Source organism: Cibotium barometz, chromosome 3 (assembly GCF_041138505.1).
Source record: "Cibotium barometz isolate CiBa-2024 chromosome 3, ASM4113850v1, whole genome shotgun sequence".
Taxonomy (NCBI): Eukaryota; Viridiplantae; Streptophyta; class Polypodiopsida; order Cyatheales; family Cibotiaceae; genus Cibotium; species Cibotium barometz.
Window position 1 is genome coordinate 15903983 of NC_141048.1, and position 28000 is coordinate 15931982.

The 28000-nt window shown below is 47.0% G+C and overlaps 2 protein-coding genes across 3 annotated transcripts in view; one reads left to right on the forward strand and one right to left on the reverse strand.

The window, feature by feature from the left end:
- Positions 1 to 28000, forward strand: part of LOC147639758 (uncharacterized) — an 86576-nt gene that overhangs the window by 44473 nt on the left and 14103 nt on the right. The window contains exons 1-2 of one of the 2 annotated variants that reach the window (XM_086773630.1): positions 3206 to 3297; positions 3384 to 3771. In XM_086773630.1, the coding sequence (XP_086629756.1) occupies positions 3433 to 3771 (339 nt within the window). In that variant the 5' untranslated portion in view covers positions 3206 to 3297; positions 3384 to 3432. Of the gene's footprint in view, positions 1 to 3205; positions 3772 to 28000 lie in introns of those variants that run through there. The other variant, XM_086773623.1, reaches the window with a different exon arrangement.
- On the reverse strand, positions 13150 to 15684 carry LOC147639759 (uncharacterized). Its single transcript, XM_086781714.1, has 4 exons — positions 14210 to 15684; positions 13748 to 14093; positions 13445 to 13606; positions 13150 to 13320 (listed from the first exon to the last, which is right to left on the reverse strand). Exons 1-4 carry the CDS (start codon positions 15682 to 15684, stop codon positions 13246 to 13248), a joined length of 2058 nt encoding a protein of 685 aa, XP_086637840.1. The 3' UTR covers positions 13150 to 13245.

A 28000-nucleotide genomic window follows, 5' to 3' on the forward strand; every position in this document is an offset into this window, starting at 1 on the left:
GAATAGAAGTAACCTGCAACTTCCATGATTGAAAGTTACCACCATCCAACTTGTCTGTCTCATCAAGGAAATAACAAGAAAGTGGTACGGGAGCCAAATCTGAAGCTATCATCATTGATCCAACCAATAGAACCAAACCTCATAAAAAATTGTCCAAATAGCTATATGCATGGAGTATACAATCATGATATGCAACCTAGCTAGCTCCATCCTATACCATACTGGGGGTATAGAATGGTATACATCAATGAAGGGGGTGTCCACAGCTCCCTTAAGAACATGCCTGGGTCTGCTCTGAAGTGAGCCAGTCGCTCTGCACCCTCTCTATGAAACTGAGCTTTGATCTCTGTCATCTCTCTCTCTCTCGTATAGAGAGAGAGAGAGAGAGAGAGAGAGAGAGAGAGAATTGAAAATGAAATGAAATGTTATATTAACGTCTTCAAAAGGCCATAATGACCTATGAGACCAAAAGTTACATCATGGTGGATCTGATACAATGTCTGGATAAAAAAACCCAGAAAATGAAAAATAAAGATGATACTACAGGCACCTAGAAAATGAAACTGGAAATGAGAGAGAGAGAGAGAGAGAGAGAGAGAGAGAGAGAGAGAGAGAAATGAAATGATATATTAATGATAGAGAGAGAGAGAGAGAGAGAGAGAGAGAGAGAGAGAGAGAGAGAGAGAGAGAGAGAGAGAGAGAGAGAGAGATCTGTATTAACGTCTACTAGAGGCCGAACTCGACCTATGAGACAAATCAATGTACAACTGTCAATGTCTTCTGGATGTCCAGAAAAAAAAAAGGGACAAAATGAACGTGAAATAAACTATGAAAGTACTGAGCTAGTGGGGGGGTGTGATCGATGGAGCACTACTGCTAGAGGCTCAGTATGAAACCTATATGCGCAGGGTATACAAGAATGCAATGCAGATGTGTCTAGCTCCAATTAGTACCATAATGGGAGTGTAATATATGATACATAGGCGATGGCGACGCAAAAATACCTCGGAGCATGATCTCCGGGTGTGAGTGTAAGTGAGCTAGCTGCTCCTGGATATGGTGCTGATGTTGAGCCCGTATCTCTGTGATCTCCCTCTGATGTAGTCTGGGAGTCTGGTAGCCTGGTGCTCTCGGTCTCCGTCTGGCTTGGAGGTTTGCAGCGCGCTGAAGTGTAACCCCCTCATGTGTCAGGGTAGGCACTGGGATAGATCTCTGGAAGAAATCAGTGAGCTGGAGTTGTCGCCCACCTCTCCCTGTGGTATGAGTCCGTAGGAGAGTCTCTCTGTGGCACTGTGTCTCTAGCAAGAACTGGCCAAATCTGCGCTGGTCTGCGGACTCCATGATTTGGTGGAGTGAGGGATGTCCACTGAGGATGGTGGTGTATCTCTCTCTAATGACACTATATGCTTTGCATCTGCATACAGAATGTTCCTCACTCTCAACCTTCTCCTGGCATAGTCTGCATATCCTCTCTGCTCTGGGGATCCGTGCTGCCCTACCTGCCTCAATCTCAAGCTCACCACCACTCGTGCACTGTGAGGCATATACACATCCATGTATCCAGGTCTTTGTATGAATCCATCCGCTGAGATACGCATAAACTGATCTCTGTAGTATAGCATCTTTGGCGGTAGAGGTTGACTGGGTGTAATCCAAGTCTCTTGAGTGTATTGCTGCCAGAAATCGTGCCGAAGGACTCTGTTCCTCTCACTGTGAGAGAGCTAGATGTGTGGTGCATGTATATCATACTGGAAAGGTGGCAGGTGAGGCGAACAGAAGAAAGAGAGAGAGAGAGAGAGTCGCGGACACAATATTGGGTCCCGAATACCCTCCATAGGGCCCCCACCACGAATGGTGTATTTGCTTTATTAGAATGATGTACAGATAACGCAAATCAAATCTGGTTCTTGACCTGCACTCTTCACCTTGGCTGAGAGCTCCCCTTGGTTGTCCTGGCCCTTGGAACACAACCCCCCCTTGTGAATAATGAGATGCTTGACTGAGATCTATGCTTGGCTATTTATAGCCCCTAAAGGTGCTGGTTGGGGTCGGCCTGCTTATAAATCTCCCACGACCAGGTTTATTGCCTTTTATATCATGCGCTTTCACACTGTTTGCTGGCTGCCCTGCGCATGATGGCCAGGCTGCTGGGCAGCCTATATGCCTTGGGCGCCTACAGTCCTGGCTGCCCCATGGGCTGGCCGACAGCCTGCCAAGCCCTTCCTTGGGGTGGCCAACTGAGCCACAGCCTCCTTCGCTGGTGGGCAAAGGCCATGGGCCCCTTGGGGTGGCCTAAGGCCTACCCCTTGCCCATTCAAGGGATACAATAACCCCTTCTGGGGTAGCCCCAAGGGCTGCCCCCTTCTACATGCAACTGCTGCTCCTACAGATGCTTGGTGTCCAGTTGCAAACCAAACACTCAGAACACCTGACATCATTCCAGAGGGAGACTCATAGTATGGACTGGCACTGCTTCATGTGTAGGATAATGCACAGCTGACCAAGACCATGTACGCGACTTGTACACCTGACCTTGGACGCTTAGTGTGGAACCCCGGCTGACTCGTCTTGGGCTGGGACTCACATGGGACCAGTTTCCACTCTAGGTCCTGCACCTTGGTATCGGATACGTCCACGTGGCATCCATGTGTGGGATGCATGTGACGATCTCTCTCTTGGGAACAGTTGTTGAACGAGTAAGTTGGGGTAGCAAAGGACATGAGACACTTTTAGATGTTTGACACACTTCACTTGATAAGCCCTCCGAAATCATTTAGTCTCCTCAGTTACGATCCTCAGAACTTTTGGTACTTTCAGTGTGGCATTGTTCATGTGCTCACACGAAAGATAGCAGCAATGACTGAGAGCTTAGGTTTCTCATATGGAATTTTGTGGAATTTAGTGTATTGTCCTGCATACTAGCAGCCACAGTAAGTTGACTATGGAATTTTGTGGAATTTAGTGTATTGTCCTGCATACTAGCAGCCACAGTAAGTTGACTGTAGCAGCCATAGTAAGCTCCACTTTTGTAATGTCTTTGCTGATTTTCTTTTCATAGCCAAAGCATTTACACACCAGAAGGTTCAAATGATTGATGTGTTTTACCTAGATTGCTGATGTTGATCCACATAAACAGCAGTTTACATGCTTGTCACATAATAGGTTTGCTATGCTCCTCTATTAAGCATGTATTGTATGTTATCAGTGGCATCTGTTGTGGAGGTGACCTTATCAAAGCGAGGGAGGCTGCATAAACCCAAAAGTACGGACGTTGAAAAAGAAGAAATGCATTGCAAAGTGGGTAATCCCAATTGTGGTTTGGAGATGGGTGAAAGTCTAGCTCTAGGGGCCATAGGGGTAATGCCATGTGACATTTGTTGCAGTGAGCCGGATTTCTGCCGAGAATGCCTGTGTATACTTTGTGGGAAGACAATGAAGTGTGGCTATAGTGCATACACCTCCGTACGATGCTTTGCAAGGCGATCAGGAGCTGAGTTTTGTGGTCATGCAGCTCACTTGATGTGTGCCTTGGAGTGCCAGCTGGCTGGAGTTGTAAAACAGCTGGGTTTAGATATGGAGTATGTTTGCAGACGATGTGACCAGAAGACGGATCTGAGAGAACATGTTGTCCGGTTGCTTGATTCCTTACGGTACACAAATTGCAAATTTTCAGTCGAGACAAACCTAGGTACAGCTCTTCAGATCATGCAAGGTACACAGGATGGTGGAGCAAAGCGCCTCGTCTGTCTTATTCAGACTGCCATTCATATGGTAAAGTTACAAATTTCAAAATTTTCATGGTTTGGCATGTACTACGTTATTAGTGTTCACTAGTCGTTGAATTTAGTGCTTATTCAGCAAGTCTCTGATGCTTCTTTAAATTGCATATGTTTATCTTCTTCTTTTTTTAGTAAATCTGAGCCAAGATGAGGAAAATAGGACACAGCAGAAGCGCCTTCCCTTTCTTGGAAAAAAGGAGGCGCCTTTGTTTGTTAGAATAGGATAGGAAGAATTTCTTTAGGGTTGGAAGTAAATGAAAAGGGAGTGGAGGCTGTGTAGGGAGAAAGAGGGCTGCTTTCTATGATGGAGGGAGGAAGGCTATGTAATGCAAACGTACCTGCTCTTTAGTTGTTAGAAATTCGACAATGCACTTAGGACTTTTGGGCTTGGATGGGCAATGTCACCAATAGGGACACTCTGACATTGCTGCCCTCTATGTGTTCAGTATTAAGTCTTCAATCATGCTTAATGAAATAATTAGACTAGCTCAAGTCTTTACAGGGGCATCAGAGCACCTATGAGATGCCCAAGGCCCAATTTCTCTAAACCCTAGAGAGAGTGAAGAGAAGCAGAATTCAGCCTTAGAGTTGGTGGGAGAGAGAGAGAGATGAGATACTCAAGTTTTCTCCTTCTTCCTTTATGATCTAATTATTTGGCAAATACCAAAAAATATGAGGGAAAGCATGCAAGCATGATACCTATGTCGGAATGCACAGCGGAAATGAAAGACAGCTGCTGTAGAGAGCAAAACGCAGAATAGAGAGAGAGAGAGAGAAGCTGTATAAACTCTGCTATATACAGTAGATCCGATACACATGATACAGAAGGTGTGGGGGCAAGGCCATCTATATATATGGCCCTAGGTTGCTGGTCGGCCAGCCCAAAACAGGCCGACAGCAGCCCCAACTGCTCACGACCAGGAAAAACATTAGTCGGCCAGAAAAAACACAATCGGCCAGCACACATATCAGTCGGCCAGATCTGTAAACAGTCGACAGCATACTACTGCCCCACGACCAAAAAACAAAAGGGGAAAATACAAGGAAAAATAGGGAAAAAATGGAGAAACACCTAATGGGCAGGCACACCCACAACAGAGGCCCTAGCGTGTAATGTATAGACAGGAGATGACTACTAACACCCCCTCTCAGCTCCTGGATGTGGAACCAAAGGTAGAGACTTCGTGAAGAGGTCGGCTACATTGTCCTCCGTCGAACAATAGACAAGCAAGATGTCACCAGCCAAAATCTTCTCACGAACAAAGTGATATTGTATCTCTATGTGCTTGGTCCGGGCATGGAAGACCGGGTTCCGACCAATAGTGATAGAGCTCTGGTTAACGCACTGGATGACTCTGGGCTCCTTCTGTGGAAACCCAATCTCGCCAAGCAACCTCCGCAGCCACACAACCTCGCAAGCAGCCCGGTACTCTGCCTCTGTAGACGACAAGGCAATAGTTGGCTCCCTCTTGCTACTCCATGAAATAGCTCCTGAGCCGAGGGTAAAACCATAGCCTGATGTAGATCTCCTCGTGTCTGGATCTCCTCCCGAATTTGAGTCACTCCAGCCTTGGAGTCGGACTCCATCCATTGTTCCCCCTCTAGTGTTATAGAAGAGTCCAAGATCCTTCGTACCCTACAGATACCGCAAGATCCGCAATCCTGCGTCCCAATGAGTCTTCAAAGGCGTCTGCATGAATGAGCTCAACAGCCCCACAGGAAAGCTTAAGTCCAATCTGGTGTTCAACAACCAAATCAATGAACCAACAAGCTTCCGATACAGAGAGGCATCAACCGGCTCACAAGGATCATTCACTGTAAGCTTAGTGTTCGAGTCCATTGGTGAAGTGATAGGCTTGCAGTTCTCCATCCCAAGGGCCTCAAGCAACTCATGAACATACCGTTACTGAGAGACAAAGAACCCCCTCTGGGTCTGCCAAATCTCCAATCCCAAGAAGAAGTGGAGTAAGCCTAAGTCGGTCATCTCAAACTCCTTTGACAAGGCAGCCTTCGTCACTGCTTCGTGCTCCACATGACCGCCAGTGAGAATTAGATCATCCACTTAAAGGATAATCAACGTGACCAAACCGCGTTCCTAAAAGAGATACAAGTTAGGATCTGCAAGTTGCAACTGATCTCAGAAATTCTTTCCGTAGAAAGAAGGAATCAATCTTCTGATTCCAAGCCCTAGGAGCTTGCTTAAGACCATACAAGGCCTTCCGCAACTTGTAAACCATCCCCTTTGATCCTGGAACATCAAAGCCTGGAGGTTGCTCAGCATACACTTCCTCCTGCAAGTCACCATTAAGGAACACAGATTTTACATCCATCTGATATACGGGCCATCGCTGAGAAGAGGCAAGGGCAAGAACGGTCCGAATCGTGGTCATCCTCGCTGTCGGTGCAAAGGTATCCTCACAGTCAATGCCAGGCCGTTGAGCATAACCCTTAGCCACAAGTCTAGCTTTGTGCTTGTCCACCGACCCATCAGACGTATACTTGGTCTTAAAGACCCACTTGACACCAATGACTGACCATTTTGACAGCCTCAGAACCAACTCCCAAGTTTTATTCTTCTCTATGGCATCCAATTCCACTTGCATGGCTTTCCTCCAAGTCTCCTAAGAAAGAGCTTCCTTCACGAAAGTGGGCTCTTTGTCCCGCATGATACGAGTGATACGAGACATCAAAGCATAGTTTACCTGTAAGAGCTCTGGTGAATGGCTTTTGTCACGAACTTTGTGTGATCTTGGAGGTCCGTCCTCTGTGGTCCACTTGGATGGAAGCTCCGTAACACCCGACTCTCGAAGGGTGTCTAACAACCACCTCGGTACTCCAACAAAACGCGGAGCCTTTTGCTGATGTTGGGGCTCATCTCCAGTCACGGACTCAACCTCTACAATTGATGGAGGTTGTCTAGTTGGAACAATAGACTGGGTATCATCCTCAGACTCATCTAGGTCTCCAAGAAGTGACGGCTCATCAACAATGGAAGCTGGAACATGCTCATCAAAAACATCATCTCTGCTGACAACAACCTCGTGTTGGAAATAAGTGCACACTAGGTGTACTATTTCTCTAGTCTAGTTTCAGTTGAGTCTTTGTGTCTTGAGTCTAGTGCCATGTGGCACCTCTATAATTGTCCCATAAGTCAGTCTACTCTATCTTGTACTTCTCACCTATATATTGTGGGTGTCACATCAATGAAAGTATCTAGCTTGTGTCTTGTCTACACTCATCTCAAGGTAACTCTTTGTCTTTCAGTCTTGTTTTATTTCACTTCTAGTTTTCAGTTTCTAGCTCTTGCTTCTATATTTTATCACCTCGTTCCTCTCCGGGTCATACAACCTGTAGCCTTTGGAAAGACAGTTATATCCCACAAATACAAGCTTCTGGGACTATGAGTCAAGCTTCCCCCTCTGCTTCTTTGGAATGTGAACATAGGCATCACTCCCAAACACACGGAAATGGGAGACATGGTTTCTTGCCAAAATAAGCCTCAAATTGAGTCATCTTTGGTACTGAAGTCGTCTTAGATCGATTGAGGATATGGACAGCCGTAGCCACAGCCTCTCCCCAAAGTGGACGAGGACGATCACAATGCTCAAGCATCGTCCTCGCCATCCACCACAGTCCGGTTCTTTCGCTCAACCACTACATTCTCCGAAGGCGAACCTGTATTGGACAGCTCCCACTTGATGCCATGTTCCGCATAAAACCGCACAAACGCATTAGAAGAGAACTCTCCTCCTTTGTCAGCCCCAAGAGTCTTTACCTACAATCCAGACGACTCCTCCACCATAACATGCCACTCCTTGAACCGAGCAAAAGCTTGGTCCTTCTGGGAAAGCAAATGGGTCCACACAAGTCAGTGTGTACCAACTCCAAAGGTTTCGAAGCCCGCCTAGAAGCCTCACGAATGCAAGAACTACAACGTCCTCGCCTGCTGCCAACATTTGGCAAGCCATCCACCAAATGGTCCTGGAAAGCCCGCCGGAGCGCAACCACATTCAAGTGGCCAAAACGGAAGTGCCACAAGTCACCGATCTGAGTGCCTGTCAAAGAAGAGAGTGCTGAGAGTTTGTAGATACCATTCTCCACTCCGCCTTCCCATACAACATGGCGTGTTTCTCTGTCTCGTAGAGCAACAGAATGCTCCTCAAACTCCACCCGGAAGCTAGTCTTGCAAACCTCATGCACTGACAATAGATGAAAACCAAGTGCGGGGGTCTTTGGACCAAAGCCAGGCTCAGCCTGAGCTAGAATCCCAAATATAGGCATATTTATACATCTGTAGATATACCCTCCTCTGTACATCTAAGAACAACAACAGTAAATGCAAATATAAATGCAATTACTTTTTCTCAATGGATCACTTTTTGGTTTGAAAATGTTAAGAACTCTATAATGCTTTTACTATCTGGTAAAAGTATATATGAATTGTCTATTGTACCTGAGTTCAAGATGATTGAACTATCTGAATTGTTCTGCTTGCAATATCTCTGCATTGTATCTTGCTTTCTCTTCTTTGCAGTATCTCAAACAAAATCACAGCTTGAAAATGAGATGTCTACATTTTTTGAATTAAAATTTTGATAAAACAATTTTGCCAATCTTGAATGAGTACATTAGGAAACTCAGTTTACCTTTTTGTTGTTTAAAATGAATGAAAATCCCATGCAGACACTCCCTTCAGTCTCGTTTATAATGTCATTCCGTAATCGAGAGAGTGTGCAGTATCTTCCAAGATGGATGCTATTAAAATGCCATTCTCGACAACAGCTATATCAACAATATCATTTTCTAGACATGAAGAGCTCTCATCTTGTTCCATTGGTACTAGTTGTGTACCTATCATCCTGCTTCGTTTATAGTAAAATGAGAAAATAAAATTCTCGGAGGCAAATGAAACCGATCCCGTCAAGTGGGAAAGACTCCGCTGGACACCCACACGCTTAATAGCACAACTTTAAAACCACAAATTTGAAATGGACAACTTTAAAACAACTTGAATTTAAATGAACAGAAATGGAAAGATGGACACCAGCACTGGGGCCGGAACGGGCCGACCCCCCCCTCAATATATGATATATTTATTGGGAGTATTTAATGAATACAATGCTCCATGGGTTCTGAGAACCAGATAATGTCCATGTACATATGAAAACAGTACCAAACAAGTAGGCTCGGATTTCGATGAAGAAAACTCGAAGCAGAACGACCACTAGTGTGGTCCAATCGCTACGGTCCTGTGCTTTCACTGGACTCCGCGGAGAGCGCCACACTGGTGTTCCGAGACCACGCACAGACAGGCGCTCTCGTACTAACGCCTGGCTCTCCCGATCTCAGCACCTTTGGACGGAGGTGTGCCAAAATAGCTTGGACAACCCGGCACCGAACGGGTGTTGCCGTAGAGGGATGAATCCCTTATCAGATTTAAACATTAAATGCTTTACTCAAATCTGAAAATCACTTACTTGTAGTTGGTTGATAAAAGACCAAAACTTGCGGAATGATGAAGCCACTCAGGTGATGCGAAGTCTTCCTTGTAGAACACCCGTGGAGATGATGTACCGCCACAAAGGACACAGCCTGATAGTGATGGATACACAGCCGCCTGGGGGAAACAATTCAGAGGTAATACGTGGCCTTCATGTGATGGCAGCCAACTCTGTGTAGGCAAAACATGTAACGGGCGCCTGGCTGTATGCGCAGCAGTGCTTTGTGAAGAAGGCCCACGTCTGAGTGCTGTAGCAGCCGCCTGAAGAAGCAACAATACATCAGCCGCCTGGAGAGGGGCAGGCGCAGCAGTAAGGAGGAGATGGAAGACAGCCGCCTGCAGAAGGAAGACAGCCGCCTGGTGTGGATAGCCGCCTGCTGGAGCACAGCCTGCTGTTGGTGGACAACGTCCTGAATACAAAACACCACTTGTTGGAGATGTACACGCAGCCTGCTGGTGATGGATACCCAGCCGGCTGCTGTGCAGCACAGCACTAGTGGTGCAGCTGCCTGAGGGAGAAACACCGTAGGCTGGTGATCATGCGCCCAGCCACCTGAAGCATGAATAACGCAGCCTGGCAGCCTGCGCAGCCTGTATGGGAGATGAAGTTTGTGCAGCAGTTTTGGATGCGGGTGGAGCGCACAGCCGCCTGGTTGTTTTCTCTTACGTAGGATGGTGGAAGAGTTCGCCCCGTACCCTCTACGCTAGAGGAGAAGACGTTTTAATAAAATTTAAAGTGAAGATAACCTTAGTGTTGTCCACGCTTGCATGTGGGGGATTAGTGGGGGTAGGTGACCATGCCCACCCCCACACTCACTTAAAAGTGGGGCTCCCCACCTTGGCCCCAAAGTGGGTGCCCACTTTTAAATAAGTGTGAATCCCCTAACCTTATAAAATAAAAGGGTTAGAATAAAATAACATTAAAACAACATGTGCAACATACTTACCACCTGTTCACATGCACTGAAACTTGTCAGAATACAGAGCAGACTTCACGACTCACTGGCAGGCGTCCCCGCTCAGTAAGTAACACGTCAGGCAGGCAAACACACAAATACATGTCATGCGAAAACAGTTTCAAACATGCAAAATATGTGTGCATGTGCAAATAGTAACATGGATATATCTCCCGTTCATGGAACATGTACAAAATATCTGTCGGCACAAAACTGGCACGACATAAAAACATAAAAACCTGGTCTTCCTATGGAGTGACAGTCCCATAGGTAAGACACAGTTCCAGGCACGAGTTTCCCTATGGTGTGACAGTCCCATAGGTAAAACACGGCACGAATACTGGCTCTTCCATGGCGTGACAGTCCCATGGATCGAACACAGTCCAGGTCATACACGGGTGGCACTGATCTGGCTCCCGTCCATACGACACCATCCTGCTAACACACGGGTGGCACCAGTCTGGCTCCCGTCCATGTCAGCAAAATACTGGCCTCTTCACATGAGACACCGGCCTGGCCTCAAGTGAACGAGACGCAAAAACTAGGAATGGACCAAATGGTCGGCCAATTGGTGACAGCAAACATGTACTTGAGATTGATTGTGTCATGGACAACCTCACAATACATAATGTTGGCCATAATTTTATCCCAACCATCATCCAAAAATTTTGGAATGTCATCACAGCCTTTTGCTTTAAAAGAAAACATAGTCTCACAAACTCTGACTGAATATTCTTGAAAAATATCTATGAAAACATTGACAGCCATAAAAACTATGATTTTGACTATTCTTGTTGCAATATTTGGTTTCAATGAATGCTGCACTTCTGGTTGCAGATTTGAGCTATCTGGCCCCTTGTGAGAGGAGGGGTATGGCAGATTGACAAGGGTGGAGACAGAGGTTGAACAGTACATGTATGTATGAGTTGAGATGTTGAATCATGTGCTTGAGTTATGCCAGATGTATGCTCATGGCTGCCCTGCTTAGTGGTCTTGGAAGAGGAAGAGCAAGAGACTTCTCCTGAGAGAGATGTATCTGAGGATATTAATGCAGGAGAACAGGCTGCAGATGCTGAGCCTTATGAGGATGTAACACATCCAGAGGATGTACATGGTAAAGAGGATGATGATACTCGGTTCAAAGATCGTTTGGCTAGTGTTATGGATGTATTTATGCAGCTCACACAGAGTGAGAGATTTGCTGAATTTATGAGATCCCGCACAGAGCCCGAGAAAAAGAAGAAGAAGGTTCGTTCTAAGAATCTTCCACAGGGTCATAGTGGTGCCATCCCACAGGAACCATCTTTTGGCCAGTTTCCGAACATGCAGCATGCTTATGGTGCAAACTCTCAGAGTTCCTTCTATGGACAGCCACCTATTCCTCAGCAGAATATGCATCCAGGTTATTTTGGTGGTGGCTCGGTGTTCCAATCCATGACTGGGGGTTATCCTCAGGGAGGCATGGGTATGCATGGGCCTTTTGGAGCTAATTTTCAGCCTGGTATGCAGGGGAATATGTATGGTGGTATGCAGTCCGGTATGCAAGGAAATATGTTTGGAAGCATGCAACCTGGAATGCAAGGCAATATGCAGCCAGGAATGCATAATGGAATGTTTGGAAACATGGCTGGAATGTATGGTATGCTTGGTATGGGAATGGGAAATGTTGACCCAATGATGGGTATGAATGTTGGGGGCAGCAATCTTGCGAAGCCACTTCCATATGATAATCTAACGCCTATGGGAAAGGCGAAGGATTACAAGGAAGGGGGAGCTGCAGTGAAGTTTGATACATTTCTTGGGGCATATTGTGTCTGCGCATGGAGTCCGTATGGATCCAGCAAAGGTGGAAGCAATACTTAATTGGCCAGCTTTGACGACCGTGCATGATGTACGCAGTTTTCTAGGATTGTGTTCCTATTACAGGCGGTACATACGGCACTTTGCTGAAATTGCTTCGCCTCTTCATGCTTTGACGAAGAAGGCAACTCCGTTTAGATGGGCTGATCGGGAAATTACAGCATTCAAAAAGCTCAAAGAAAAGCTTACTTCGGACCCAGTATTGGTGTTACCGGACCTCCGAAAGGCTTTTGTTGTCCAGTGTGATGCATGTGGAAGTAGCATTGGTGCAGTTCTCATGCAAGAGGGACATGTGATAGCCTATGAGAGTAGAGTATTGCAAGATGCTGAGAAGCATTTACAGGTTTATGAGAAAGAGATGTTGGCTGCAAGGTTGATGTGTACGTACTGTACGTTGTGTATATGTACGTACTGTACGGTGTTCCGTACAGTAATATTTTTTATGTACGTAAAAATACGTACCATTGGCAAACAATAGGACATTCAACACCTTTCTATATTTAAGGTACATAAAACATTCAAGAATCAAAATAAACCACTTTGCATGTACTAATTTCAAAACACACATCATATACTTGACACAATGGCACATTGTATATCTGTCAAGACAAAATAGACGTAGAAAGGCTCATACTAGAGCATACAAATAACAAATGTCTGATGTCAACCTAAAAGGCTCATACTAGAGCATACAAATAACAAATCATAAATGTCTGATGTCAAGAGTCAAGACTCAAAAGTAAAAAACACTAAGCAATAACAAAGAGTCTCGACTCGACTCTCGAGACTCTACTCTCTGAATCTCAAAACTCCTCATCGGATGAGGATGATGACACTCCTGAAGAGAGCAAGTCCCCATCTGTCAGGACGTTGCCCTCTTCATCATACTTTGGCTCTGCCATCATACTCTGCTGTCCTGGATCATCATCCTCCGTAAGCTGAATGAGAGGAACAGCCTCATTTGCCCGTCTCCGAGGAGTACGGACAGGAAGCTTTCCTCGCGTAATGGTCTCTCGTCGTGAAACTTCTGGATCTGCATCTCGCGCGACTAACGGGAGACTGAGAACTCGCGCACGTGACCTCGTCACACGTCGATCCACACTCTCCAGCTCTCTGTGCAGCATGCGAATAATCTCCTCCTAATCGTTTCTCACAAGCTGCTGCTGCTGCGCCCAGTCTCCTCTGCACTCCCCTCCGAGACCAACTTCAATTTTGATGGATCTGTCTGTTAAAAAACAAAATGCAATTCAGTGTTCACATTATTAACAACGTAGAAAGTAGTAATTAGTAATTACAAATATTCGCTTGTAATATGTATAAACGCTAGCCCAAAGTTTCAACTTTCTAACCTGCTTGGGTGTCCCCAAAGCGTGGTAATCTCGCACAAGCTTCATATTTGCTCGGCAGTAGACTAATCTCTCTAGCTGTGCAGTGCTGAGTCGATTACGGATCTTCGTGTGAATTAGCGAATAAGCGCTCCAATTGCGCTCGCATCCACCAGCAGAGCAATCCTGCATGTCACATGTGACGTGTCAATGGTGACAAATTACAATGGACATTGGACATGGTCATAGACAATAGACATTGGACAATGAACCATGGTCCCAGGTCCATAACACATGTATGGAAAATGTAAAGATAGAAAACTTTACCTGTGAGAGGACACGTAAAGCGATACGAGTGAGCTTTGGAAGACCTTGTCTTCCATAACTCTGCCACCATGTAAGAGAGAACTTCGTTGCCTCCGGCCTCAACGCCACAGCTCTAGTAAAGGATGACCCTAAATTATTTTCATAGCTAGCGATCTCTGCATCAATGTCCAACTGCTCATCCTCCTCGCAAATCAAGCCAATGTACGCATCCTTGCCCTTTAGTAGACTCCTGTCATTAAAAAGAGTTGGCTTCTTGTAGAAAGGATGAAGCAATGCAGCCATCGCATGAATGGGCCGACTCATAAATGTCCATCTCTTGTCTACAATAGCCAAGATCTCTTCCCGACTGTAAAAGCATTGACGCAACATTAGTTAACAGACTGAATTTTGATTATAGTATTATACATTATAGTATTATACTAAATATTTAATAGATTAATCATTACAGAAGCAAGTACATACCGATCAAGCGCCAATGATATGCAGCCTCTGATGTGTGTCTTCATCTCTGAGAAGAGATGATAGACTAGGCCCATGGTGGAGCCCTCCATGTTTGTGACACGCAGCAACACATAAATTGGCTGCAATGCTGCTATCATAGCCTGCACCTCCGACCAAAAGGACTCATCAAGCACCCGCCGTTGTATGTATCTAGTGGACTCCTCCTGTGCGTGATGCATCTCTCTCCACTTCGGGTCCACTACTGTCTGTAGAAGTGGATCCCTCACTGCATAGAGTCGCTGCAACACAAGATACATATATGCAAATCTGGTCTTCAAGGGCCACACCATGTCAAGTGTACTGTGACTCCTAAAGATAGCCAATGCCTTGTGCTTTTTGCGGAAAAAAGTAGTCATTTTTGTGGCATCGGAAACAATAGGCAACACCCATGTTAACTTCCCAATGTCCTCCATCAACAAGTCAAGACAGTGAGCTGCACATGGAGTGCAAACAATGTTCTTAAACTCTGCCTCAATCATCTCACCCATAGCCTTGCAATTGGAGGCGTTGTCAGTAATAACCTGCACCACATTCTCTGGGCCAACCTCAAGTATAGCCTGCCGGATGTGCTCATAGATAAACTCACCTGTAATCCGCTCTCCAGCCTTTCTTGCATCAACAGCACGCAAGAAGTACGTGCCAAGGCAAGACGACACAAGAATATTAATGATGTGTCGCCTACGAATGTCACTCCAGCCATCTGAAATGATGGTGCACCCAAACTGCCCCCAACCTGCCTTCACTGGTACCAATGCCTTATCTATCAATGCTTTCTGCTCCTCAAGCATAGTGGTCCACATCTTATTGTATTCCAACCCCGACCAATCCTCTGTGTGTCCAACCTGGGCTATAGCTCTGACCATCCTCTGCCACTGCTCAGTCCTCAAGACATGAAAGGAGATGTTGCACTCAATGAGAGTGCGAGCAATCTCCATCTTAGCCACTTTCTGGCGCTCCTTCACCCAAGAAAGAGAGGCCACTCGAGAAGGCAAGGCAGTTTGCCTTGGTGCATGCATCTCTCCATCATCCTCCACATAGTCCTGCTGCTCATGCATGGTACGAGCCCTCTTCCTACTGCCAGAGGGCTGCTCCTCCTGAACCTGTGAAGAACCACCCAAGTCTCCCAAGAGTGCATCATGGAGAGCATCCTGTGTCTGTTGACTACCTTTCACCTTTTTCCCTGCACCCATTGCTGGAAAATTCTCAGCAATCAACTTATCCCTAATGTCCTTTGGTACTGCCTTGCACCTTGCACAGTTATTGGTTGTGCCAATGCCTGTCAAGTGCATAACGATGCGAGAAATGGTACTGGTGAGCTGAAAGTTGCAATACTTGCATTGCCATCGTCGCGTGCCAGATTCAGCTTGCCCTGGCGTGTTGACAATGCGGATGACATTGGTGTGCTCTTGCCAATACGGGTTAGTTGGCTTAGGCATGATGGCTCTTGAGACTTTTGTCTGCACCTGCCAAGTGCGCAGCACATATGCAAAGGACTGAGGAATAACTTATAAGCGGCAAGCCAGAGGTCTTGCGTGACGCGGAGAAAGAGATAAGACTCAAGAGGGAGAGAAAGAGAGAGAGAGGAAGATGCTCAGTTTACCTACACGCACGCCAAAGTTCCAACGCTATGCAAATGTGTTCGCCTGGTCTTTTCCGATAATTTTCTGCTCTCTCTAACGCACGCTCTCTGCAATAAGTGTATACAATACAAAGCCCAATAATCAAAGGCCTAGTATGTACCCAAAGGCCAGGCGGGCGCCCAATCAGACAACGCACGACGATTTTCAGCCCCAAAAAAAACTCACGTACGGATTGATCCGTACACGCACGGATCCGTACAGTACGGCCGTACGGTACGGATCGGATCCGTACGTACTTATATGTCAACCATGGTTGGCTGTAATTCACGCTCTTTCTACATGGAAACACTACTTGCTTGGGGCTGATTTTACTGTACAGACAGATCATCAAACCTTGCGTTATTTCCTCACGCAAACTAAGCTTTCAGAGAAGCATATGCGTTGGGCAAACTTTTTGTCAATGTTTCACTTCCAGATTATGCATGTGGAAGGCAAAAAGAATGTAGTGGCAGATGCTTTGTCACGCAAGCCACAGGTCTCTGCAGTTTCACTTGCTTATCATCATGAGCTTGATGAAATGAAAGAGCAGTATGCCCATGATGAGGACTTTGAAAGGTTGTATGATCAGACGTCTGAGGGTCAGCGGCATGAGCACTATACTCTCAGAGATGGGTTTTTATTGATGCATGGCAGACTGTGTGTTACCAGGCCATTGCGACTCAAGGTTATGATTGAAAGTCATGCTCCACCGTATGCAGGTCGTAGAGGTATTGACGCCATGGTCAAAGCAGTGGAGACTTTCTTTTATTGGCCAACCTTGAGAAGAGATGTTGATGCCTTTGTGAGGCAATGCATCGTATGTCAGAAGGTAAAGTTTGACCGTCAGAAGACACCAGGGTTATTACAGCCTTTACCTATTCTAGATAGACCTTGGGAGAGCATTGCCATGGATTTTATATTTGATCTTCCACGGACACAAACGGGAAATGATGGCATCTGGACTATCATATGTAGGTTCAGTAAGCAGGCTCATTTCATTCCCGTGCGTAAGACGATCAAAGTGGATCATATGGTGAAGTTGTTCATGGCGAACATCTTCAAGTATCATGGCTTGCCTACGTCTATCATTAGTGACCGTGATCCACGGATGACGAGTTTGTTCTGGAGAGGGTTGTTTGACAACTCTCAAGTTTTCATCGTCATTTCATCCACAGACAGATGGTCAGTCAGAAGAGGCTAACTCTACAGTGTTGGATCTTCTCAAGTGTTATGTGTCAGAGCACAAGCAACAATGGGAAAAGTATCTTCCTTTGGTGGAGTTTGCATATAACAACACTGTACATACCTGGACAGGCAAGGCGCCTTTTGAGATTGTGGAAGGAGGGAAGAAGGTACCACCCATTTTGCATACAAAGGATAAGATCTTTGAGGCAGATCAGTATGTGGAGAGTTTGGATGAAGCTTATCGGAGGGTTAAGTTGGCACTCCAGAAAACTCAGCAGAAGCAAAAGAAAGCCGCAGACCGTCACAGACGTGATTTACAGTTTGCATTGGGTGATTGGGTTCTTTTGCGCTTTGAAAAGGCTAGACTCAAGAAGATGAAGGGTAAAGAGCGCTTATTCCCTAAGTTGAGCATGCGTTATTGTGGGCCTTTTCAGGTTTTGGAAAAGATTGGTGAGGTAACCTATCGTTTGAAGTTACCAGATCACTGGAGGATTCACAATGCTTTTCATGTGAGTCTTCTTAAACCTTTCCGTGGGGATGTGCCTGAGGATGTATCAGATGAGGCTCAGCCGGAAGTTGAGGAACTTGATGAGGTTCTGATTCCAGAGCAGATACTGGCACATAAAGAAAGGAAGGTACGAGGTAAAGTTTCCCGTCGCTATCTTGTGAAGTTCAAGAACTATTCACCGATGGATGCGAAGTGGATGGAGGAAGGTGACTTAACAGATTCACCTCAGGTTTTGCAGCTTTATCTCGATGCCTTTGAGTTAGAGCCGACTCTTGTTGTGGCTCATTCAGGTTCAGCAGAGCATGGGTCTGGAGCATTACCTGATGCTCAAGAGGGGGGTAGCACCTCCACTCCCTTGATACAGACAGGCTCAGATGACATCTAGAGGTCGCTTGGTGCAGTTTTTATCTCACCCGAAGGTACTGAGGCTGACAGTACATCTGTTCATGGGCCTTCTATGATATATGTGTACTAGTCACATGGGATTTTGTGGATATGTATGGTTCACAGTGGTATACAACTTGGACTATTACTACGCCATTGGTTTGTAGTGAATGTTGATACATGTGCATGGCTTAGAGAGATTGGGACGCTGATCTTGCCATATTGTATATTTCACTTTGGATATTTTGCTGTATCACGAGAATGCAATCGAGGACGCTTGCCATTTCTCAAGAGGGGGGTATGTCATGGCCCTGTGAAAATGGAACAGCACAAGTGTGGGCATGGTGGTTGCTGAGTCAAAATATTGAATGATTCACATGGGGGGTGCCCGGACAGAGTTAATGATGTGTGGACATCCTAGGTGTGAAGGGGGGGAACTAGAACATTAGAATTCTAATGTTTTATTAAAAGTTGCCCCTAGGCCTTAGTGGCCCCTAGGGAACTTTAATAACAATTAAAGTTGGGGCCCTAGGATTATTATGGGGAGGGGGCAACTCCACTTTTGGAGTGTAAGCTTCTCTCTCCACTCTCTCTCTCTTCCTTTTGGGAAACGTGAAGCCTACGTGCTGTTGGGAAGCGTGGAAAAAGCAAGAGGAGAAGGAGTCGACTGCTGAAGGGTGTGCTGTTGCTGTTTTCTCTGTGCAAACCAGCCGTACAGCTCTGTACAGACAGGCTGCGCACAGTTTGCTGTGAGTACATCTGCTGTTTGCAGGCGGCTGTAGTAGCAGGCGACTGTCACAGGTGGCTGCTGGTTCTGGCACAGGCCGTACAGCACTGTACGACTGCCGTACAGTGTACGGACAGTTTTGAAGCAGGCAGCGCTGGACTGAGCAGGTTCAGTCGGGTACAACTGAGAGCAGGCGCATCATTACAGCTGCAGGTGGCGTGCTTTGTGGTTCAGATAGAGCCATACAGTTACAAGCGGCGCTCTTCTTGGTACCGTGCAGAATTTTCAGATCTGTATAGTCAAGTACAGCACAGAGTTGGATGCAAAGAGGAAGGTACAGACAAGTACATACACACGTGTGAAGCAGGGTTGTGGAAACAAGTGCCTGCAAGTACAGATTGGTACCGTTGCTTCCTCCAATGCAGATACACGGGCTGATTTTGGTAAGCTCCGCATCTGTTCATCTATCTCTCTTTCACTGCTTAATGTCTATTGCAGATTTGAGCTATCTGGCCCCTTGTGAGAGGAGGGGTATGGCAGATTGACAAGGGTGGAGACAGAGGTTGAACAGTACATGTATGTATGAGCTGAGATGTTGAATCATGTGCTTGAGTTATGCCAGATGTATGCTCATGGCTGCCCTGCTTAGTGGTCTTGGCTGATCAGAGGGAGGCACAGTGTGTTACTTGAGACACAGATCTGTGTGCGTGGATCCTCTGTGCTAAGAGGTATTGTGGGCGGTCAGATTGGACATACAGGTGTAATCTCTTGGCTAATTTTTGTTGTACCCAGCCTTTCATACTTTTGGAATTGAATAAAGAAATACCGCAAGGGGCGCCAAGCTTTGGGGCCAACAGGTGTCGCTTTGTTTTCAGATTTGGGCACTCTAGTCCCAATCTTTTCTGTTTTCATATCTAGACTACAAGTGGATGGGTGACTGCTAGTCTACCGCACTCTGGTTTCTATCAGAGGCCGGTTTCAGCCATCAGTGCCATTGTGCGGGCAGAGATGGGGGCTGCACCGATAGTGACAGAGGCTTTATTCCAGACAATGACATAGTGACACAGGCTATGGGAGCTTCCACTTGATAGATACCCTCGGCTAGCCATGGAGTCCTCGAGACAGCTGGCACTTGAGGGAGATACAGAGTGCTGGTATGCACAGGTAGGCACTTGGTTTGTCATGCACGGTATGCAAATGGAGGCACTCCTCCCGTTCCAGTACAGCATAGAGGCCCCGTCATTTGCTCTCAGCTGCACAGAGCGGAACATGGTTATCAGGAAGGACATTGTCAGACTGGATACTCAGAGGACATGGAGTTCACCTAGTCGTCCACTAGTGACGAAGATGGCCTTCTACAGAGATCACCTCCTATGCCTGACAGAGGATGGTTTCATCATCCGCCCACGCTAGATGGACACACACCTATCTTTTGGGGTGAGATGTGCAATCGGCCAAATCCACAGCTTGTCCTACCAGCTGAGAGTGGAGATTGCCAGATATGGGCCCAGGGCAGCCATACCAGAGGACAGGATATGCCAGCTTTGTTACATAGAGCTCGAGACAGAGGATCATTACATATGCCGATGCCATGTATACTATGAGATTCGGGGGAGGTTCCACTGCCTCTTCTGAGCTTGGTTCGGACCACTTTCCAGGATCATGGACTTCTTGGATTAGAGATGCCTGGGACTTTTTCTTCTAGAGCTCCGTAGACACAGGGAGTCCTAGTGAGATCCAGATCAGCTGTACTTGCTCGAGGACCAACACAAAGAGCTCTCACTGACTTCTTCCATACCAGCACTTCGAGGGCCGATCCACCCATCATACCCAGACCACAGGCTAGTGTAGGAGCTCGACCGAGAGGTGTGACACTCGATAGAGCCACTGAGTTATGCAGAGCTCGACGCCCCAGACCCCATGGCCCTTGCCCACGGCCATGCCACCATAGGAGGATCCGGGCCATCATCTCCCATCATCGCAGAACCTCCTCGCGCCAGCTAAGTTTTACCACCTTGAGCACCATGTCACAGCGGCCCATGAGGGATGTATTAGGGTGATATGAGAGCTTTCTGCTCATGTACCTAGATCAGATTTTATAGTTCTAGATTTCTGTTATCTTTCTTTATTACTATTTTGTACCCAGGATGATGTACCTCATGGATATGATGTAACCTTTTGGTCTCATAGGTCATTTTGGCCTTTTGAAGACGTTAATACATCTTTCTTTCTTTCTTTCTTTCTCTCTCCTCTAGTCACCCTCAAAACTGGCCGTGGCAGTGTTTTTCTCTCTCTTTGCTGGACACCTTCATTACTAGTTGACAACAGGCTGTTTTTCTCTATCTATTGGCTGCGTTCAAGGCAGGCCATACATCTTGACATTTCCTCCCACTTAAAATAAGACCCTTAGTAAGAAGAGGGACAATTGTTGTGTCTTCTTGCTTGAAAAATCAAGTCCCATGTTGTAGAATCATTTCCTCTTTCTCATGTCCTGTCTTTTGTCCAATTTTGTATGATATAGTTGCAAATCTATTTCTCCTTGAAATTCTTCATGACTAGGCATGAAGTTACTCCTTGAAACACCATATACATCATGAAACCGGCGATCAATACCGCTGGGCGGTAAACAATAACTTCACCACACACAAGCGCTTAAAGACAATTTAAATCACTTAAACTTGAAGAGAGAGAGAAAATCGAGTGAGAATGTAGCATAGTCACATAGAAACACGTTTCTGAGTTTAGAAACTCCGAAACCCCGAAACGGTCGAAACTCCAAAAACGTGTTTCAGAAACGGGATTTTTTTTTTTGTTTTTAAAAAAACCAAATTGTCATTTTATCTAAGTGTTTTTTTTTTAAATGTTGGTCTCTCTCTCTCTCTCTCTCTCTCTCTCTCTCTCTCTCTCTCTTGCATGCGATCTACAGTCACCTCTTGTTCTTCTTTTTCTCCTCCTCCTTCTCCTCCTCTCTCTCCTCGAATTTCTCACAAATTTCCTAATATTTCCAATTCCCTAAATTTTCAATTGCCCAATTTCTCATAAATCGCCAATTTCTCACGATTACTGAATTTCTCACGAGTCACAATTCCACAACTCCCCAGTTGCCCAATTATGACCACAATTGCCTAAGCTTTTACCATATTTTAAGTGCCTAGCTAGCACTAGGTAGGCCTACAAATAATTCTACAAGTTCTAAACCATTTTATTGTATTTACATAGAAAAAACTACGAAACCTCCACGTTTCTTAGCCGAAAGACCAAATGTTTTGTCCCGAAACCTCAAAAACCCTGAAACGTTTCTGGTGACTATGGAATGTAGACAAGGGGAGCTAGATTGCTCCTACACAAGAGAAGTGGTGGCCCCAAACCGCTCTAGTGTCCTTGCAGGTATTTCTTTACTCTTCTCAAAGTTGGTTACAACTTCATCGGTCTTGTTCCAAGTATCCTTGGCTAGGAGCGCTCCTGCACACGCAGTAGCGCCCAAGGCCCGCGAGTGGAGGCTTCTTTGGCCTCCTCCTCTCAAACCCATGCTATGGTTATGACTAGAGCCCTCCCCCATACCTCACTTATATAGAGCAGGCTTAGGCTTGCTTCAAAGCAAGTTTTGCTTTTAAAAAGTAACTTGCTTTTAAAAAGCAATTGGAAAGTAGCTTTATTGACTTTTTATGCAAATGCTAAAAATCTCTCAAAGCACTTTGAATTTGAAGATGCTGTAAGAGACAAAGTTGCTCCTCTCAACAAGCTCTTCATGATGAAGCAAATAGATCTTCATTCTTACAATCTTGAAAATTAGGGTTAGGGTTAGGGTTTCCGTTGAGGCAAAATATGCATTGTGGTGACACATCATGTGATCAAAATCCCCCATAATAATTTGAGATAAATGCAATGCTTGTTCATCAATGTCAGAGTGCTACATGTGGAAGCTTATGGAACCTTATACTTGATAAGCAAAGAATATCAAATTTGAAATTATGCAAGAGAGGGATGGAGTGGAGAAAGAAAGAAAGATATATTAAGCGTCTACTAAAGAACATAGACATAGCTATCTCACTGGAGTGATACAAAACTGTCCATGGAAACTATCATGGAATACTAAGAACATAGAAACATGAGAGCAACATTAGCTCCGAGTAGATGGTATACCACTCTCCAAAATATCAAGCATGGGGCTAATGAGAGTGGCCGAGAGGTCTCCCTCAGCTATGTCACGTGGAAAGGTAGCTCGATGGCGGTGGAGCATGTCTTGGATCTGGAGCTGATGAGGTGATCGTGGCCGACGGGGGGGTCGAGGGCGTCGGGCACGTTGGAGTGCAGAGGCTCGGTCCAAGGTAACTCGTCTCGGGCGAGGTAGGTCTAGAGCAGCTTGTGGAGGGTCTATGAGACCACGAGTTATACAATGATACCATCGGTGTTCATATTGAGCCATGGAAAAGGTAATTGAAAGAAAATGAAAACAACTTCACTTCTTTTGGATATTCTTACATAGTGTCCTTCCCACTAATCACTGGAGGGATTTTTTTTGGAGTAGACCCTGTGTGCCCTAGATGCCAAGTAGCTTCTGAGATAATGCAACATTGAACATTGTATTTGGGGGTGTAGAGCTGCTCAGAGGATTTGGGACTCTATAGCTTAACTTATGTACAGATTGTGGAGAGAAACCATTTATGTTACTTGGGGATCTATTGCTTGGCTCACTTAGTGTAGTCCACAAATATTTTTTGAGAGCAGGGATGAGGACATTGCCATAATGATATGCAAAGGTGTGGCCCAACGTTGCATGCTACGAGATATTTCTCATACCTAGTATAGACCACCTCTGCAAAGAATTGATACTACTCGGGAGCTCATTGCCAGTGTCACAGCTTGGCAGATTTGGAGGGCTAGATGCACAGAGGCTATTGAGGGCACTTAGATATATGACACTTAGTGCATTTCTACTATATGGGGAGAATTTATTCACACTTATGGCTACATGGGCTCGTATACAGAGGGACCTTCCAGATTTGTGCATGCAAAGTGCACTGTTTTTATAAGGGAGTGGGATCAAGGGATCTTTTTCTCAATGACCCCCATAGGACTCTCTTGGCACCTTTGTGCCCCATATTGGTTGAAATCAATCTACAGTTTGGGATGAGGTCTTGTTTTGCTCTAGCTTCAAGCCGTGATTTTGTAAGGTTTATTCGTACTTAATAGAAGTCTCCTTTATGCCCAAAAAAAAAAAAGATCACACTAGAATCTTGTTCACACAATGGCAAACACAATTTTGGGCCTTTTTGCTTATATCAGTTTATTGGGAAAATCAAAGGCATATCTTGTGTGGGAAAATCAATGGAATGGGAGCATCCTAGGCACTCTTGTACTTTGTGCAATCTTGGTGCCATATATAGCACACTTCCGAGTGCTAGTAAAACACACGTTTTGGAGCACCTACGTGCTCATATTCTGAAGTAGTGAAGCTCAGTTAAGTCCACATCTAGAACTTGGTGCATTTCGATCACGACATCTTAAATCTAGTATCTCAATCATAGTTACGGGGAAATGGCGTTTCGGCCCCATTTTTTCAAGAAACGGCGTTTCGGCCAGTTCCAGATTCTAAAACGGCGTTTCAGGCAGAAACGTTTCCCCCAGGGGAAACGGCTGGGGGAAACGTTTCCCCAAGGTGCTGAAACGTTTCCCAAGGGGGAAACGCACCGTTTCCCCCTGGCAGCCTGCAACAAAGCAAAAAACTTGTTTGAACTTTGAAGTTTCACTATTTCAGGCTTCAGCCTTCTTTTTTTTTTTTTTTTTTTTTCCGAGAAAAGATCCTTTCATTAGTTATGTAAAAAACGCCCGTAGGGCTACAAAAGAGATCTCTCCTGCTCCTAACAGAGAGAAGAGCAGTGAATACATCATGGCAGCCCGGGAGACTCTCCCTAGGTGCTGCAAAATACAAGCATCAGCCTAAAGGACTGAGCGGCTAAATCATACAATGGGGGGGGGGAAAGAGCCAAACAGGTGGCCTGTAGTGCCAACGGGGGGATCCCGTGTGTAGGGTGTAGAAAGGGCCACAGCGCCAAGTGGTATGAAAGGCCTGGCGCCGTAAAATCGCCTCATCCGAGTCTCCCCGGATGCGGTCGTACTGTCCTCGCAGGGTGTGGATCAACTCCTGCCAAATCCCCCGAACAGTCTCTGCTGGTGGCTCTAATCTCCCCTCAAAGGCCGTGAAGCACCGGGCCCTCCAGGTGAACCAGATGGTGAGGCTGCTGAGGAGCTCCCATCGTAAATCCCTCTCCTGTGTCCAGCTGGCGGACGAGAAATCCGGTGCCGGAACCAGGCGAGGCTGGCCCCTAATAAATCTGATGGCCTGACTGCCCTGTTCCATCTCATAGCCCATAGCAGGCCCTGACGAAGTCGACCAAGCAGCGGCACCCCACGTAAACATACCCTCTGGAGAGAGGGGGGCTAGAATACGCAGCATCCGCAGCCAAATCTGCTGTGCCTGAGGGCAGTCCCAAAGGCAATGTCTCTGTGTCTCCATAGGGTGGCCGCATCGGACGCAGGCCGCCGGAAGACCGCTGTAAACAAGCCAAGTGCCAACTGCTGAGCCCCTGTGGGCGACCAGCCACTGAAAAGCCGAGATCTTGCGGGCCTGTCGACTAGCCCAGAGCCGAGCCCAGAAATCCTCCAGGAACTCCTGTGATAGTCCCTGCAATCGCCAATGCCCCGCTGCCGCTGGAGAAACCGTCCTCCTCGCCGTCAAAATATGCCGTCCCAGCCGAACAGTATACTGAAAAAATGTGATCTCTGTGGCCTCAAGGGATGCATAAGGATCATGCCACTCGTACTCTCCGGGGTCCCACTGTAGCCGGGCCAAGGGGCGCGCTGCATATGCCCATATACGCCAATCCGGGAGCACGTCAGCAGGGTCGGGGTCAATATGCCACTTCCGAGAAGCGGCAGCCACTACCCGAATCCTCTGAAAGGTGCACTCTGCAACCAAAGGCGACTCCACCTCCACTCTCTGGAGTCGGCCCTCATCCTGAATCTCATAATAGAGGCATCTGCCATCCTCAGTGCTAGCTCTGACAGCAATCAGGATCTCCAACTGTGTGAAGGCACCCATCCACCGTGGGGCCACTGGCTCGAGAGGTGTGAACCACTTCTCTGTAAGTGCCTCCTGAATATCATCCCTCATAATCAACCCCCCTCTGAAGTGACTCAGCCTCTCCACCTGGGTCTCCTCTGGTAGACTGCAGAAAGCCTGCCAGTCTCCAAAACTACGAGCTGGGCCTGCCGCTAAAGGTCCCCAGGCTAGACGAGGCCGAGAACCCAGCATATGACCCTGCTCTGTACGAACCGCTGGGCTCCAGATGAGCGGCTGCCTGGCCCGCTCCTCAACACAAGACGGAGGCCGCTGAGAGAGCCCCGGTCTCAGCAGCTCCCAAGCTCTCAGGATACTCAAAGCAAATCTGTCCTCCCATCCTCTACTGAGGCCTGTCCTCCTCATCTCTATGAATATCCAGCGAATCTCTGGTGCCCAAGTACCCCCTGCAGGAGGCGCCCGGGCCTGCAGTCGCTGCAAGAGGAGCTCTTTCCAAGGCTCAGCGCCTGGAAGCAACCCCCGAACAATAAGCTTCCCCAATAAGGCTCTACTCTGATCGACTGGATCTATAATGCCCAAACCGCCCTGAGCCAGCGGAAGTGTAATAACTGCCCATGCAACCTTTGCCCGAGCTGGCTGACCGTCCCGCCCAGACCACAGAAAGTTCCTGATCAGCCTCTGTACCTGGCTGATGCAAGAGCTCGAGAAAATCCAGCAAGACGTAATGTACCACATAGTTGCTAACAGCACCTGATTTGCCACCACCACCCTCCCAGCCAAGGATAGTCGAGCTGTACTCCAATACAATAGCTTCTTCCGAATGCTCAGAAGAAGCGGGGCAATCTGCTGCTCAGGTGACAAATCGAGGCCAATCTGGCATCCCAAATACCGCACTGCTGTGCCGGGAGGAATCCATCTAAAACCGGGGTCCGGACTCCATGCCGGAGTGGGAGCACTACTGATCCAAAAGGCCACTGTCTTGCGCCAATTGATCAATGCTCCCGAAGCTGCACTAAAAACCTGGAGCGACTGCTCTGCCCGAGTAAGATTGGCCTCTTGGCCATGCAAAAATAAGCCCGTGTCGTCTGCAAACTCAGCATCAAGCAAATCCTCCCCCCGGACTGGGAGCTGAAGTCCTCTCAAACCAACCTCCTTTGCCGTCAAATACATACTCATAGCCTCCGCAAAGAAGAGAAAAAGGAAAGGGGCGAGAGGACACCCCTGACGGACTGATCTGGTCAGCTCAAAACTCGGCCCCCGACCTCCTGCAATCAGCACCTGGCTGCGAGCTGTGGAATACAAAGCTGCCACCCCTCTGATCCATCCTGGCTCAAAGCCCAGGCGTAGCATAGTGCCCTCTAAGAATCCCCAATCAACTCTATCGTATGCCTTCTCAAAATCGAGAAGCATCACGACCAAGTCCTCGCCAAGAAACCTAGCTCGGGCCGTCGCCTCCCAGAAAGTAAAGATGTTGTCAAGGATACTGCGCTCCTTGACAAATCCTGTCTGAGTAGCATGAATCAACTCCCCCAGGAAGGGCTGGATCCTCAAACTCAAGGCCTTTGCCAAGACCTTGTATACAGTATTGAGGATCGTAATAGGCCTCCAATGCCGAATGTCATCCGATACTCCCTCCCCCTTGGGGATAAGATAGATCAAGCCCTCTGAAAAGCTCTGCGGCATCACCCCAGTGTCCAAAACATGCTGAAAGCCCCTGCGGAGGCCTGGCCCCAAAAGGTCCCAATAGCGCATAAAAAAGGCCGGCGTCAATCCGTCCTCCCCTGGGCAACTATGTCGCGGCAGGACCCTCAAGGCCTCGGCAAGCTCAATCTCTGACAGAGGCGCACCTAGAACTGTGCGCATATGGTCTGTGACCCTCCTCTGCACATGGGCCCACACAGTCTGTCTGCATACATCTCGATCCTCAGTGGCTGGCTCCGCTGAAAGCAAGTCACGATAAAAAGCAGTGGCAATGGCTCTGATCTCCCCGAGCTCAGTAGCTATCGATCCATCCGGTCTACCAAGCTGGCGAACCCCTGCTCGCGCATGACGGGGTCCAGTGATCTCAAAAAACTCCCCAGTCACTCTATCACCAAGCTGCGTCCACTGAGAGGCCTGACGACGATAGTAAAACTCATGTCTCTGCTCCTCTGCCTCTCTAACCTCCTGGCGTGCCTGGCTCAGCTGGGACGCCACCCACTCACATGCAGGCTGCTGCTCCTGAAGGCGCTGTAGCGAAGCAAGGCTG

Coding starts and splice junctions, on each gene's coding strand:
- LOC147639759 (XM_086781714.1), bottom strand. CDS start 15,684: ATGCCTAAGCCAACTAACCCGTATTGGCAAGAGCACACCAATGTCATC. Junction 13,607..13,747: donor CTTTACGTGTCCTCTCACAG/GTAAAGTTTTCT, acceptor TGTGACATGCAG/GATTGCTCTGCTGGTGGATG. Junction 13,321..13,444: donor CTTTGGGGACACCCAAGCAG/GTTAGAAAGTTG, acceptor GTTTTTTAACAG/ACAGATCCATCAAAATTGAA.